This window comes from Aphelocoma coerulescens, chromosome 1 (assembly GCF_041296385.1).
Source record: "Aphelocoma coerulescens isolate FSJ_1873_10779 chromosome 1, UR_Acoe_1.0, whole genome shotgun sequence".
NCBI lineage: Eukaryota > Metazoa > Chordata > Aves > Passeriformes > Corvidae > Aphelocoma > Aphelocoma coerulescens.
Genome location: NC_091013.1, coordinates 100,485,777 through 100,502,807, shown reverse-complemented (window position 1 = coordinate 100,502,807; position 17,031 = coordinate 100,485,777). Strand labels below are relative to the sequence as shown.

General features: G+C 40.2%; 1 protein-coding gene across 3 annotated transcripts in view; it reads right to left on the bottom strand.

Moving 5' to 3' along the window:
* Nucleotides 1-17,031, bottom strand: part of STXBP5L (syntaxin binding protein 5L) — a 191,711-nt gene that overhangs the window by 74,907 nt on the left and 99,773 nt on the right. For all 3 annotated transcript variants that reach the window (XM_069021293.1, XM_069021288.1, XM_069021303.1), the window contains exons 6-8: nucleotides 15,140-15,203; nucleotides 8,196-8,279; nucleotides 386-509 (exon numbers count right to left, since the gene is read on the bottom strand). In XM_069021293.1, the coding sequence (XP_068877394.1) occupies nucleotides 386-509; nucleotides 8,196-8,279; nucleotides 15,140-15,203 (272 nt within the window). The remainder of the gene's footprint in view (nucleotides 1-385; nucleotides 510-8,195; nucleotides 8,280-15,139; nucleotides 15,204-17,031) is intronic.

The window sequence follows — 17,031 nt, the reverse complement described above, 5'->3', positions numbered from 1 at the left end:
ACACCACAGTACCTTGCACAAAACGTATCAATTTGTTGTGAAAATTGCACATACAAGCCCCTATGTACAAACTATAAAAGAAAGAAACGTGAAAATCCCATAGCCTGAGGGTCTCACAGACCAGCAGTAGACTCTTACAAGGAATTGGACAGAAGATATTAGAGTAAATTAATCAGAAAGAGGTATTTATGACACCAGTTAAAACAAAAAGTTTCATCTAAGTTACTGATTTTTACAATAATTTGCAGCTACTTTACAGATCAAAATATTTATGCAAGAAGCAACATCTGGCGACAATGAAAAATGAAATAAACATACATATTAGCAAACAGCGTTGAGAACACTGTATGGCTTCTTAGTTACACATTTTAACTATCAGAATTACCATGTGGAATTGTGGTCTGGAACGGTCTGTTAGGGCTTTTCAGATTCCATAGGGTCAAGCTGCCATCAGAGTGACTACACATGAACTGTTTCCCTTCATGATGCCAAGCAACAGAATGAATAGCCTACAGAAGTGAAAGAAGAACTTGAGACTGGAATGGAATACAGTGTTTACACCTCTGATATTTTAATGTACAGATTATATTATTCTAATGGTATATCAACAGCTGGATGGTTCTTGTTTGTCTAAAGTCCATCACCATCACTTTTAAGAAACGTATGGCTGTAATCCACATTTCATCATAAAGGCTAATGTAAGACAATAATGTAGGAAAGCCTGTACGGAATCAGGCTGAAATTGAAGGAAAAGGGTATTAAGGTAAAAGTGTAAGAACAAGAGACATACAATCCAGCTGTACTATGTCTGACAGCTCTCCTTAGAAGTATTTAATCTGGCAAATTTGCATAGAAGGAATTTTGTGTAAAAATCTTTACAGGTAACATACAACGCAGAGTCTTCCCCAGGGGAAGTAATACACCGCTCTTGGATTATTTCCACACATACTCTCACATACTAAAGTTGCAGAGCAAGTCCACAGAAATCTGAGATGTTTCATGTCAAAACCAAAACACTGAAGATTAATCCAGGACCATTTCACTGATAGAGAAAATTACCAAAACAATGATGCAAGATAGTTTTGGAACAGGTAGTGCATCAGAGAAGGGGAGTATCACACTCCTTTGTGCACACTACAAGTACCACATGATGAATGTTACGTTCATGATTCTCAGTATTTTGTGCATAATTAGTGGAACTGACTGAAAATATCCGCAGTTACATCAAACTATCTGAAAGTATAACAGTGTAAATCCTTCAATTTCCCTGGTATGTGCTGGAAACTAACAAAAGCCATATTCTGACAAAACATTCATTGCATACCAGTTTCTCACACACTCCCCTCAGAAGCACAAAGTCACAGAATTCTCCCTTGAATCCATATCCCTTCCAAAAATGTTCACTGCTAAATAGCAAAAAACCACAATATAATTTTACATAAATGTAAATAAAAGAGATCTATTTTTGAATGCAGCTTAATAAACTTACTTTTTTTTTTCAACCCAGGAAATGCTAAGGCCTTGCATACACTTACAATTGCATATAGCCATTTACCTGATTTATTCAAATGACTTAAAATCATGCCCAGGTATTCATAACTCAGCATTGCAGCTGTTCATATCAATTTTGCTTAAGTGCTACTGGTCACTATTTAAAACTCCCTGTTGGTTTTCCTCTTTTAATAATTATATTGATTGTTATGGTTGGTGTAGTGGTTTGGTCTAAAATACTCATTACTGTTTATCTTCTGTGAGATAAGAATTAGGAGAAATGCAAAGCAGGCACCAACTTGAATGAATATAAAGAAGTTTATTAACAGACCTAAAAGAAGAAAAGGAAAAAAAATTATACCACCTTTAGAACTCTCCTCCTCCCCCCACCTTCCTCCCTTCTCCCACTGACAATGTAAAGACAACCCTTAAGATGTTCAGTCTGTTTACCACTTCCATAATAACCTTGTTCAGTCCATTTAGAAAGAGAAGTCTCTTTTTGCTCGTGCTATGAAAACAGTATCACACCGAGACAGCCACCCACTTCCAAATATTGTTCAGTCCATTTAGGAAGAGGAGTCTCTCTGCTTGCGATGTGAGTCCCTTCCCCCGACTTGCAGCTTTTCCCGCAACTGCTTTCGAGGGTCCACTCTTGAAGTTTTTCGGGGTACAATTTTAAGGTTGAGCTGTTCAGAAAAAAAACAGAGGCCCTTCTCCTTCCCTGGGAGCAAAGGGTCATCTTCATCTTTGAGACTATCACTGGAAGCATCTCTAGGAATTGAGATTTTTCTCCTTTCCTCTTTGGAGCAAAAGTCCTCATCTGGTTCATCTGGTTCATCTCTCTCTGTCCAAACTTCTCATGAAATTACAGCTGCGTCAGCATCTGCCTATCTCAGCGCAGGTGCTTCTGCTTATGAGTTGAACACTCCACCCCCCATATCTTCATGAAATTACAACAGGATACTCTGATATATCATAGCTTCACAACAGACTTTCAGCTTTAAGCATCTCCTCTCTCTCTTCCCTCAGGTTTTCAGCTCTTCACAGCAATAAAAGGGTTAATCTCACCTCGGCCTTACAGCTGGAATGTGGCTTATCGCAGTTGGTCACCTGACCTCTGCCGGACAGAGGTGCCGCTTTGCTGAATCTCGGCCGCAGTGGAGGGGGGGGGTTCCGAGCCGCTCCGGCTGCCCACGGCAAGGCAGTGGGGGGGGGTTCCATGGCTGGAACAGGCCCATGGCTCCAGGCTGGCCGTGGCCCGGCCCGGCCTGGCCCAAGCAGGGCCTGGCCGGGCCTGCTGGCCCCTGCACGGGGCCTGCAGCCACCTGTGCCAGCGCCGGAAACGAGAGAGAGCTTGGGGGGGGAGTTTGTCTATTCTTAAGTGTGTATCACAGAGGCGGTCACAACTTTAAGTGGCTTAAAGAATTGTCCATATTCAAACTGGCCAGCTGATAGGTTCTATCAGGTCCCAGAGGAAGCTGTAAGCACCCCTTAGCAAGGATATCCCTTCCGGGACTATGCTTGCTAACCTATGACATTCTCCACCCCTCGCCTCTGTGAAGACACATTTAAGAGTTATTATCAAAATTGCATTCAACTTCTGCCATATTCCACCCCTAGGTAGTTCAGTACAATTACAATATAAGTTTCTCACTATCATGCTACTTAACTTATGACCTAATACTTGCTTTGCCCAGTATTCCTCCTAATTAAGCTTTATCTCACAGATCTCATCAATTGCCCGCATTCTCCACCATTTTGTCGCGGGTTGGGTTTGTAACCGGGCGGAAACACCAATTTAGTGTAGTGGTTTGGTCTAAAATACTCATTACTGTTTATCTTCTGTGAGATAAGAATTAGGAGAAATGCAAAGCAGGCACCAACTTGAATGAATATAAAGAAGTTTATTAACAGACCTAAAAGAAGAAAAGGAAAAAAAATTATACCACCTTTAGAACTCTCCTCCTCCCCCCACCTTCCTCCCTTCTCCCACTGACAATGTAAAGACAACCCTTAAGATGTTCAGTCTGTTTACCACTTCCATAATAACCTTGTTCAGTCCATTTAGAAAGAGAAGTCTCTTTTTGCTCGTGCTATGAAAACAGTATCACACCGAGACAGCCACCCACTTCCAAATATTGTTCAGTCCATTTAGGAAGAGGAGTCTCTCTGCTTGCGATGTGAGTCCCTTCCCCCGACTTGCAGCTTTTCCCGCAACTGCTTTCGAGGGTCCACTCTTGAAGTTTTTCGGGGTACAATTTTAAGGTTGAGCTGTTCAGAAAAAAAACAGAGGCCCTTCTCCTTCCCTGGGAGCAAAGGGTCATCTTCATCTTTGAGACTATCACTGGAAGCATCTCTAGGAATTGAGATTTTTCTCCTTTCCTCTTTGGAGCAAAAGTCCTCATCTGGTTCATCTGGTTCATCTCTCTCTGTCCAAACTTCTCATGAAATTACAGCTGCGTCAGCATCTGCCTATCTCAGCGCAGGTGCTTCTGCTTATGAGTTGAACACTCCACCCCCCATATCTTCATGAAATTACAACAGGATACTCTGATATATCATAGCTTCACAACAGACTTTCAGCTTTAAGCATCTCCTCTCTCTCTTCCCTCAGGTTTTCAGCTCTTCACAGCAATAAAAGGGTTAATCTCACCTCGGCCTTACAGCTGGAATGTGGCTTATCGCAGTTGGTCACCTGACCTCTGCCGGACAGAGGTGCCGCTTTGCTGAATCTCGGCCGCAGTGGAGGGGGGGATTCCGAGCCGCTCCGGCTGCCCACGGCAAGGCAGTGGGGGGGGGTTCCATGGCTGGAACAGGCCCATGGCTCCAGGCTGGCCGTGGCCCGGCCCGGCCTGGCCCAAGCAGGGCCTGGCCGGGCCTGCTGGCCCCTGCACGGGGCCTGCAGCCACCTGTGCCAGCGCCGGAAACGAGAGAGAGCTTGGGGGGGGAGTTTGTCTATTCTTAAGTGTGTATCACAGAGGCGGTCACAACTTTAAGTGGCTTAAAGAATTGTCCATATTCAAACTGGCCAGCTGATAGGTTCTATCAGGTCCCAGAGGAAGCTGTAAGCACCCCTTAGCAAGGATATCCCTTCCGGGACTATGCTTGCTAACCTATGACAGTTGGTTACAGCTCATAGTCTGGAGACAGTATCAGAAGCAATCAACAAAAGGGCTGTGACCCTTTACCAAAGCTTTACTCAGCTCCTGGGGCTGGACAGCGGAGTCACAAATGAGTCTTTGCATTAAGATGACCAAGATATTTTAACAGGAATCTGACATGCCTTGTATACGAATGCTTGATTAACACACTAGTAAAAAAGTTGTGCCAAAAAGGACTCAAAAAACAGAGCTGAAAAATTTGAACTCTAGGTATTTATTTTTGGGTGACATATCACTCAAATTTCTACCTTCCAGAGAGGGGGTTGGTACACAATTCCTCTTAAATAAGCAGCAGAAACCAAACTCTAACTGAAGTAACAAAAGACAACACAGAAAGATGGTTCATGCAGAGTCCAATGTTGTCCCTCAGGTAGAAGAACCTTAGCTCTGTGGGGAGCGCTGCTTCACTTACACTGAAGGCATGTCTATCCTCATGCAAATTAATTCTGACATGAGCTCATTCATGCTTGCTATCATGCCAAATTTCAATCTGGTTTTGACGTGTTATCACACTTAGAAACATTTCACATGGTTACAGCCACTGACTGTGTCTGAGCAGGAGCTAGTAACTAGCTAGAAACTGTACCGAGCTGCTTGTTAAACTGCCTCTCAGCAACCAGGTGCCACCTGCCAGCGTAAGCCACTGGAGCTGAGGTGGGATGGTCCTGTCACAGACAGGTGGCATAGCAGCAACTCACACTGACCTGTTAGACTTTGCCCCAAAATGGGCAAGAGAACCAGAAACTCTTTTGGAGGTCTCAGCTGTGAGTCACGAGTAATTCTGAAAGATGGTCCTGAACAAATCCCGAATTTTCTCTCTGCTAAAATATGTCTAGCATTCTGATCCACTTCTTTAGCATCCACACACAAAAGGAGCAGTTATTTGCTTAGAACAGGAGTTCATCATGGTGGGTGACTCATGTGAATGTTCACACAGTGTATGCACGTACAGCATCTCACTCCAGATTGGGTGTGTTTCTCCTTCTGCAATACCCACGGTGGTTGCATACACATTCCATCTTCTCTCATACTCAGCATGTACTAAAATTAAGCATGCCTAACACCGTTTCAGCTCCCTCCCAACCACAAACCTTCTCCACTGAGGGTCTTTAGTACCCCTCTTAACCATATTTTGAACGAGAACAATGCTTGTCCCATCTTACTGTTTGAATGCTAAAACCCCTTTGTGTTCGTAGTACTGCAGGACCATTACAGCAAGCGCCATGTCCAATTTGAAACTTCCATAGTGGCACAGTGCTAGACAAAGGTAAGGAGAAGCCATTTGGCAAATGCCTCTGAGAACTCTGCAGCTTCATTTTGGAGATGTGTTGCAATGAAAGATGATTACTGCTTCAGACAGCTCTGAATGTGGGTTGACACAAATTTCCAAAGCCTGCGCATCAAGATGGCTGTTTTTTTGGGTCTGCCAACTATCAACAACTTGAGAACCATCTGAAAGATCTGTCTTGTTTATGTGCTGTCTTCTCATACATGATAGAAATAAACTTTTGAAGAAAATTATAAAAGGGAATTAAAGCCAATTATAAAGGCTTTTATAAATTATAAAGGCTTTTATAAATTATAAAGGATATTACAGAGGCCATTGTGTAGGAGCATTGATTGGAAGGGCCTCAATAGCTCATACATATCACCACTGAGGAGATGAAAATCATAATGACAGCAAGAAAAGTGAGGGTGAATTAAGTTTATTCAGAACTCATGCAAAGAGGCACTTTAGTATTTAATGAAGATACAGAACACCTACAGTAGTTTATCTGAGACTTCACAGATACCCTGCAACTGGTATTGCTCTGGCTCAGTGCCACAACAATACTGAGGGATTGGTCAGACATCGTGGGGCACACAGGCCTTATATCAGTCCAGATAGCACGGTGAAGGGGAGCAGGAACAATGATTTCTGGACTGTGATCTTTGGTGGCCAATCCATAAGATGAGATTTAGGCTTGATAATCTGGGTTGCTGCTAAATACCAAGTGGCACATGCCAAACTAATAATTTGTGACTCACAAAACCTATGTAACCCAGGATTTAAAAAGGAACCCCTTTTAGAGGCTCCCTAAGGGTAGTGGCTTCCCTAAGGGAATCCAGCAGGTCTGGAACATTATGAATATGGAGCCTGAATGTCTGGAATAAAGTAAAATGGCTAGTCACACAATCCTTTTAAAAACAAAATAAGAATCTTGCAACTATTTCAGTAAATAAGAAGCTAGCACCAGTTGCACAAAGGGGAGTAATGACACAGCAAATAACCACTGAGGAGGAAAGCATGGGACTGATTAAAAGGCAAAAAAAAGTTCCTGAAAACAGTACTGAAAAATGTGGAACAACTAAATTGGATGAGAAATTTTCAACACCCACCCATTCTCTCTCAAAATGAAAAAGAAAAAGAGGAACCAGCATTAAGAAGATCCTTCTTTATGCAATCACACCCTGAGTACAAGAGAGGACAGTGGGTGAACAGACATCCCCACCCCCACCCTTTCCGAGGGGACCTGTAAAAGGAAAAAGTTGTTCAGCCTTAAGTAATAGAACAGGTGCAATTTCACAAGTGTTTGCACAAGCAGATTGTCACTGAGAGACAACTGAGAGGCCATGTCTCGAGGCTTAAGTGCTGGCCTGTTCAAACTCCGTCCTTTGAAACATTTGCTGCGTTGATGCGCAGAAACTTAACCTTGCAGCTCAGAGTAGTTTTAATGTATCTCTGACAGCAGGTCTGAAAGAGTGCAGGATTCATATGTATTCAGATTGCTTTTTAGAGGGGAAATAAATGTGCATACACTCCTTATACATAGCAAGGTGACAAGATGAAGAAGGAAAGAGAACGAGAGGAAACCAATTACTGCCTGGATCACCTGAAAGAAAATGTCCTTTTCTACCTTCAATCGTAGTTGCATTCACATTCATCCATGGTGAACTTTAGAGGACTGGCAGAACAAAGAATATTTTTCCCTAGGGCTAGTGATAAAATCACAACAGCTAAGAATATATCTATTTTTCAAGCAGCTTGATTATTGATACAAGAACTGCATCTGGGGTTAATACAAGCTGCTTACACATGACGAGACAATTGTGTGATAACTATAACAATATAATTTTGAAAACTGTTTAATCAGATCTTAAGTACTAGGTAGTATCAACAGCTGCACAAGGTAATTAGTCTTCCATTATAATGAATATTCTAGAAATAGCTGGTGAAGATTATTATATAATTCCTTCTGTAGCTATATCTCAGGTCAGCTCCTTGCTAGACTCTGTTCAACTCAGGATCCCCACAGAGAAGTTGATGAACTTGTCAAAACCAAGCAGAAGACATTCTGTGTCACAGTACACTCATGAGAGCCTAGTGCATCAGAGCTAGAGATTTCAGACTTTGATTTCTATTGTCAGTAATTTGCTCAAAAGCATAGCACAAACAGTATTTCCAGAACCAGCAATGCCTTTAGATAAACATCCCTCTGCTTGGTTAAGACGTATGGCAAACTGCTGAATAATGGCTTTCCTGAATTAATGGAAATTGCTTACCTCATCATAATAAGCTCTCAGATCAGCTCTTTTAGATCGTAAGTCCCAGAACACAATAGTCCCATTTTCATAGCCTATCAACAGCTGGAGGAGGGAAAAAAAAACACAATTACATTTTCTGATTCAAAAGGTACATATCAATATTGAATAATATAAGAAGAAATACCAAAGTGATGTGCAAGATTGTAATTTGCCCTACACATAATACCCTGCTTTCAAATTACCTTTTAGTATAAATTACTTCACATTATTGACAATTTAAGATCTGATATGGGAAAAAAAAGGGCTTTATACAGCCTTTTTTCCCCTGCATGATTATGCACCTGGACAGTCTTCTCAATTGTGTATCTGCTGAAAACCAAAGATTGTAGCACGTTGCTACCAGCTCTTACATTCCCTGCCCCTTGCTGGAGAAAAACATATTTGACACCTAAGAGACCACTTAAATAACTTCAAACTAAGAGAGTCACCAGATTAAACTCATTCAGATACTTATATTCCTTTAATTTATGCTTGCTATTCCTTTAAAACATTCTGAAGAACTCCTCCTGCAGAGAATAAATTGCTTGTTTTCCTAATAATTAAAAATAAATTAATTGATATGCCTTTTTTTACTTCTTCTAGAACTGGGATGTCATATCATCATGCACAACAGAGAAATACCAGCAAAGATTTCTGAACAGATGAAAGAAAAGAAAAACAATGCTCAGGAGAAAAATAAGAATGAAAACAACCATTTCTCCTTGTCTCCGTTGAAAAGAAGTGAAATACTAATCTGGCACTGTAGAGTTACTCTTCATTTGAACACAATTAATTTCAGATCTTATGGACAACATGATGTCTAGCCTATTTAGGTGTCCTGGAAACTGTTTCCCATAGAATCTGTCTTCTTAACAATCTATTCTGGATGTGAAGACTGGAAGTGGCTAAACTGGCAGACTGTCACATTTCTGTGATAGAATATTTTGTACAACTGGCAATGATAATTGCAGTTGTTCATCATCTATAAACAGATATATCACAGAATGCAGGCAAGAATTTACAGTTTCTATATAAAGAATTTGTGCAGAAGAATGGCAAGATTATCTCTTAGTTGGAGAAACCTTAACAGCATCTTTGCTATCACTCACTTTAGCTTGCACGAGTCCTAAAAATGAAATTTGGCTGGGCTGCTAAACAAAACATTACTTTCTTTCCAAGTTAAGCATAACTGATACATCAACAGTGCTACAAAAGAGCCTGGGAAGACTCTCAGTTCTACCGGATATGATTCTTTTTATTGCCAGGAGAACATTCCTTACGTGGAATCTATTAGCTAATCTGGAAATGATTTATAGTTAATATATTTAATACCTGAATAGGAAAAATAACCGATTATGCTCCTGAAGGATTATTCTGCTGAAAAAAATTCAAACTGTCCTGGAGAAATTCCAGAATACTTAGCATTTTTGCTCTGGATGGCTCCATATGGGATTTTGTGGCAGAGTCAGAAAGCATGGAGTTAACTGGATAGCACTTGTGTCAGGATGCCATATGGTATTCTGGGATAATAAGTTGCCATTGAGAGAATGAACAAAGGAGTGTCTTACAGCAGCTACCTTCACTGTTAGCACAGTGATCCTAAACAGAAGCCTTTTGTATATCCAGGAGTTAGTGATGCTCATAGCAGTTAACCTGAGTAGGTGCAGGCCTGTGCTGGGCTGCATTGTGCTGCACACAGCACTTGGCTTTCAGGCCTGCATTGTGCTGAACATACTCCTTGGCCACAGGAAAAACTTAGCTGCTAATTCTAAAGGACCCTGTATTCTGCTCCCACTTGGTAAAGACAAGGACAGCACCTTTGTGCCTTTGTCTTCATCTTAATGTAAGGCAGTAGGTCTGTGTGAACATCCTTCTGCTTGAAGGATGTAGAAATGGACGGGGCTTTAAAAAAAAATCTTTTGAGGTCTCCAAAAAGTAAAATGCTGGCATGACTCTTCACAGTGGATAATGCCATGCCCTTATTGGAGGTTCATCCAGTGCTACACAGCCTGGGGTTCCCACCATCCTTTTTGTACTAACTCCAATAAATAGTATTTTAGTAAGTTATGGAGTCTGAGTGCCCTCCTTACTGTCATCATAACAAGCACTTGCACCTGTGCATTACAGCTGGGTACCAAACTAGTCGAGTTCAGTTTGTATCTACCAATATTCTTTTCACCTCAGCTTTTGTACAAATATATCCCAAAGAGTGAAGGAATTGAAGAGCGTTTAGTATGCGACCCTGTTTCTTAATAAGCCTTTCTCCCTGGGGAAGCAGGCTGGTCTTTTGATTTTTATCCCTCTCTTTTGCAAAGATATCATGCTCCAGGTAATTGCTAAAAGGTTTAATACCTTTTATCAGAGGCTGCATTTCACCTGATCTATTGCTGAAATGCTTAATGCACAACTGCACTAAAGATTTGCAAGTTACAAAGTGTTGTGATTTCAGGGAAGAAATTGAAAGGCAAAGAGATTTGCTGCATAGCCAGGAATCTCTTTTTGTTCAGACAGTAGTCATGCTGCTTTATTACTAATACTGTGATATACCACTAAAATCACAATTCCAACTGGGTGAATAGGTTTAGTCTCATTGCCTGGACATTTATGATGCTCTGGTCTGAACCACAGAAAACTCAAAATATTCCCACTCCTCTCAGTCATAGTGATCACTTGGGAGATCTATAAGACAAGATCTATTTCTGTAATAGAGGTAAAGAGTAAAACATCCATAAATGCAGTTAGAGAGGAAAACATAGATGAAGAAAAGCAGTATCTGTAAAAAGAGTCCAGGATGGAAAAAACTCCAAAGATTTCTCTTCAGCTTGTATTTCATGGCACCTCATTAAGTTACTCATGCTTAATTAGGTTACATAAAAAGCAGAACACTGGACAGAATTTGGAGAGAGAAGTCCTGGCAAGATCTTCCTTGTCTAGTAGAGTTGCTTCACATTTTGACTTAAATCTTTCTTCATCAAATGCTTTTGATGATGGGGGAAAATTTCTTTTTTACAATCAACTAATTACATCCTGGTACATGCCAGCAAGCCCCTTCCTTGTCCTGTAACACAAAACAGCTGGAGAAAAAATCCCAAACAAACAAGCCTGCCAAATGCACACTGTATTTAGGTATTATTAGATCTCAGAACTCAGAGATTGGAAGTTTAGCCCACCAGCTAATAGTTAATAACATTAAACCTTTGCCTATTAAGCTTTCTCCATTTGCTGGGAAACTGCAGATCGTTGCAGTTAATGTCTGCTCCTTTGACAGCAAGAAAAAACCATGTTTGCTACAGATCTGCCACTTATAAATGTCGGGCCACTTCAGTCTGTCCCTAATGTACACTTATTAATTGATTTGGCAGGTTATATTTCATGAACTTAATCACTTGGTCGCCAAATTGTTCTTCAGTGACACATTAAATGCCTACGTTCTCTTTTGCAGTCTGTCTTCCAGCCACAGTTTGTTAGATTCATAAAAGAGGCTTGTCTCCAAAGCTTGCCTAGATAGTTTGCCTGGAGGCCACTCCAGAAAAGTTTTGAATGGCAGAAGTCTTCTGGAATTACATTCACTCTTGGCACAAGGAACCCAATCACCAGTCAGTGATATAAACTGGAACTTTTAGGAATTCAAAGGACCTTAATGAAAAAGGTGAAGCACTAACTTCCCTGGCTTTCAAAGAGATCTTACGAGTGTCCTAGATTTTGAAAGGTCTGACTATGTTTTAGGACTCTCAACCACTCAGTGTCCACAGGAGAAATACTTACTTACTTCAGCAAAACAGCCCCAGGTCTGTGAACAACTTTTTAATACCCCAGAGAAGAATATACCACTGAACTCTTGCAAAGTACTTGTACAGAAATACTCTTGTAGAGTACAAGAACATCTGTATTTTGAGTAGTGATTATGACTGATTTGTACCTACGATTTAATTCCTGAAACATATGCAAAGAACTCTTTTATCTGCTGCCTATCATGAAGTGATGTGGGCAGTCTGACTTCTGCCACCAGTACCTCTTTGTGGTCTTTGGTTAACTTGGAATTGTGGAGATAAGCAAAAGTATGTAGAACTATCTACAAACAGTTCTTTTATCGAAGAATAACTCTTCTAAATTAAATAAAAGTCTACTTATCACACCATCTTGTACTAAAATGGCCAAGAGCAAATACCAAATAATATGGGAAGAGAACAAGTACTTGTAACACTCTCACATATTTTTTGTCTTAAGTAATTTTCTCATTCAAATACAGCCATCTCCTCAACTATACCTAGCTCTGTTTAACCTCATCTTTAAGAACCTTTTAGGAGAATTCAGCAAACCTCTTCAGTTACTCTCAAATTGATTTCTTTTGTATTAACTTTTCTAGCCTTCCTTGCGATCAATGCATTTTTGGCACACACAACAGAACTTGGAAAAAGTTTTATAGGTTCTACCCATTGCACATTTGAAGAAGTACTGAATTGGCTTGTTTGGAAGCTGACCTGTCAGGTTCATTTGGTATCTTTTTAGTTTTTGTATTGAAAGGGACTATGAGTTGTTTCCATCCTCTTAATATCAACTGTGATTTTCAAACTTGGAATCACAATCAGGTCTTTTCCATAGTGAATTTTCCTGTCTCACTAAGTTGTCTGTCATATAGAAAACCCTGTCCCTTCTCTGAATTTCTTTCAGCATTATATTGATTTTAGACACAGAAGGACAAGTATTATACTCAGTATTCAGCAGGCAGGTCAACAAGGCATTTCTTTAATAGCTTTGTTTTGTTCTCTGTTCTTCTCTAGATAATGCCTAATTGTGAGTTTGTTTATTGTTCACTACTGAGCATTGAGCTGACCTTTCCATTGAGTTATCAATCATCACTCAAAGCTCTTGATACCTAACAGTAATCATCAGCTCCAACCCATTGTTTTATATGTAAAGTCAGAAATATTTTGCCCTACATGTATCAACTCTCACCACTTACACCGAATATACTTCAAAAGACAGTATTTAACCTGGCATTTTACTGCTGAGTTTCTCAGCCTCCTAAAGTCTGGCAAACCAGACCACATCACTACTTACTCTCTTTTCTAGGCTATTTATGACCATGTTGAACAGCAAAAGTCCCAGGAACTGGCTTTTATTCTTCATTCTTTCAACTAAAGTTTAATGAGACTTAGTTGAAAAATGTAGTTTAAATTATTTCTCTACTGTTGAATGTTTTTTATTTAGAACTATGTCTTTTGATTTAATGCTTGGATCGTCTCTTACATCTGTGTGTCCCTTTTACTGACATCTTCCTGTAAACACTATCAATTCTACATTCTGCAAAACTGCAAGTATTTTGTTAGCACCAATTTGTTCTTTACACCCTCAACCTATCAACAATATGAAGAACTGCAATGGGATGGTTTTAGTATAGCTTACATTTTCTACTCTTTCTCCCCATAAACTTTCAATGCTTGCTTTTCATAGACATCTGTCTGATTTTGCTGTTGTTATTCGAATGCTAGTACTTCATCAGTGCCCAGATGTCTCCCATGTGCCCTCTGAGCAAGAGCAACAAGCATTTTTATTTCCAAGTCAGTTCTCCTTTAACTCACTTGCCTGAGTCCTTTTCATATTCTCTCTTTCTGCTGAAAAATATTTTTAGGTTTCTGTTTGGAGACAGTGCACGGCATTCCTGTAAAAAATCCTTACTGACAAGACCATTTTTTCTTTAAATATCCTTTTCTCCTACACTGTGTGCCTTAGTTAGGTCATCAGCAGCTTCTGCTGTGGCCAGTAAACAAGAATGATGCCTCATCAATAAATCTTTATCCTTACTGGGTATTTTGCCATAGATAATTAAGCTGCATTTCTTGATGGCTTCTTGTTTGAGGCTGAAACACTACACTTCATAATGTTTAATCACTTTATTTGATAGTATTCTAAATTGCTTGACCTATTGTGATTCTTCCAGAAACACTCAGAGATGCCATCGAAGTTGTTGGAGGGTTAGCTCACAAGTGCACCATTTGTACGTAGGTCACCTTGCAATATGGATAAGTCCAAGGACAAGTGATGCAAATGAGAATCAGGTGTAGTCACCAGTGCTTTTGTAGGTACCCACAATTTCAGCATAATATCCCCCATATCTGTATCAGAAATTGAAACTGATGCTAGTTTCTAACAACTATTAGCTTTTACATGAGGCACCCTGTCAAATAGATACACCATTTCTAAGATGCAGTACTTTATAAATACCCACTGAATTGCTATTACTAAAAATGATCAAAACCAATGAGAGAGTTAAATAAATACCCTTTCCACACAGGCAAAATGCTCAAAAATCAGTAGCAACACATAAAAAAATCCCCTTAAACTGGAATTTTGTCGACCATATTTCATTTTTCAAAAGCTGCCATACAAATAAAGCCAACTCTGATTGTGCCTCCTGGTGGTATCAGTCACAACACTGATGCTCTGACTATATGTTTGGCTTCCAATTGTGGACAGTTCTTTGTGAACAGAGTTGAGAATAGCAAACAGCAGCAAGTTCCAAACCTGGGTTATTATCATGATAATTTTCATATAAGAAAATATTTGCTATCTTATGAAAACTTACTATAATGCCTTCATAAGAGCACGTTTATCCAAGTACTGAAGTCATGATACAGTTTTTAGTCAAATCCTACTTATACAAAATCAAGCTTTTTTAATCAGGAACAATTTAGGTGGCTATACATTTCAAAGTACAGTATATTGTCTGTATCACAAATGTTTACTCATTAAATTTGTACAAAGATAATTAATTTTCTTAAGAATGGTAAAACAGTTAAAGGGACTTGCAAACATAGAAAGAAAGTAGGTGATAAAATTAGTGACTAAGCAAAAGGAAGGAGTAGTGAGGCCAGTAAAAGCTATGAAATGTTGCAAAATTTTATACCATTGGTTGTACTCACTTTTCCCTCGTCTCTTGGGCTGTCACTTAAATGTACAACTGGGCCAGGGTGAGTCTTGGTGGATCTGCAAGACAAAAATCAATTAAAATCTGAGAATGTTTTTTGTTGCACGAAGAGCTAGATACCTCAGTTTCTAGGTGTGCTTACATGTACATCCAATGGTTTAAAAGTAATTCTAAAAAGCCCAGCTGGGGAAGGTAAAGTTATCGGTATCTTTTCATGTTCTCCTCAATTTCCTTTTTGCCACTATAGGCAAAGATTCTCTCTTCTTAATGAATCCTTATTTTTTTTTTTATAATCTCACTTCTATTACAGTACTTCTGTAGTGTAACTTCTATTACAGTAGTTTTTTCCCTCTCTCATTGTGACAGCTTTTCTGCCTTTTCTGTTCTCTACTCCATCTCTTTCTGACCCTCCCTCTGTACTTGTTCCATTTCAAGGCTAATTTGCCAAGGATTTACAAAGTCTTCACTGGATTCATTTCAGATACTGATAGCATGACTCACCAAGTTCCAATGTCACTGAAGACAGGGTTTCAGTAACCTCACCTACACTGCCCTGTCAGGAAGCTTCTTAGCATTACTGCAGTGGGGTTTCAGAAATGGACCATCTTGCCTTTGTCTGATCTGTAAAGCCTTGTCTCATCTTCAGACCAGCTAACACAGTTCCACCCACAATGCATGTTCAGTGAGGCTCCTCAACCACAACACCCATCCTTGTGAGCCTTTGTAAGCCTGTATAAAGATTAATTACCATTCCTGACATCCCCTCCCTTTTTGCAGTGTGTGCTAACTGCATCGTATGCAACTTAGTACTGAAGTTATTAATGTCCAGCTCCTGACAGCAAATGCAAATCATAGGAAACTGACTGGACAGATGGAGATTTTTCATCTATCATCTTTTCTGACCAGACCTTCAGGCCCTGGCAGTCATAGAGAGCAAGAAGACAAGCACCAGTCCACATTGAATGCCTGCACAGAGGAGGACCTTTCTTCCATCTAGGTTCTGGGGTCAGAGCACATGCCCCTTGGAGTTCAGCTTAGGATCTAGACGCGCATGACTGGTCTTGGTTCACCAAAGGTCACCAGGAAAAAAAACATGGCAGGGATTGGCAGAGCCCATAAAGTGAAGAATTTATCTGGAAGCCACACATAAAGCGAGCTAGGCTCCAAGTTTTAAAACAATCTCCAAGAGAATTATAGAAACAAACCAAAACAAGGTTCCCAGCCAAACTGCTCAAAGAATTTTCCTAAAATAATGGTCTCTTCCTTTGGCTGAATACTGCACTATAGCAAACCCAGCCTCTGTTCTATCAGTCCAACTCCAAATCAAGACTGAGAGTGGTACGCAAAAATTCCCAGGCAACTCACACATTAAAACACTGTGGGCTGATCCACAGCCTCATAGGCTCCTTCCTCCCAAAACAGTATGCTCCAACACTCTTAGAAGCATGCACACTTTTCTCTGGCCTCGATATATTTTGCCCACATAATGTTTTAAGTATTTTAACTATTTCAACATGCACCAAAGCTGGGCCAAAGCAGAGAGGCAAAGATCTTGTCTGATATTTATTCCTGAGCTAAGGACAATGAAAAATTACTCCAGATGTCCTGGACATGCAGCATGTTACTTTCCTACATGAGGTCTCCAGGAGCAAGGTTTCTGCAAGTGTTTTTCAGCATATCCTGTCACAGAAATGAGACCAGCAGGAAAGCAGTGGACAGACATTTTATTCAGTAACATTCAATACAGACTGCCTTTCATGGTGCCAGCAGCAAGTACCCACTTGGCCTGAGACACAGCACACAACCATTTTTACAAAGATGCAGACAGCAGGAGATCTGGCTGTCATTCCTATCCAAGCCAGCTTACCAGAGGGGACCCCTTTAGCT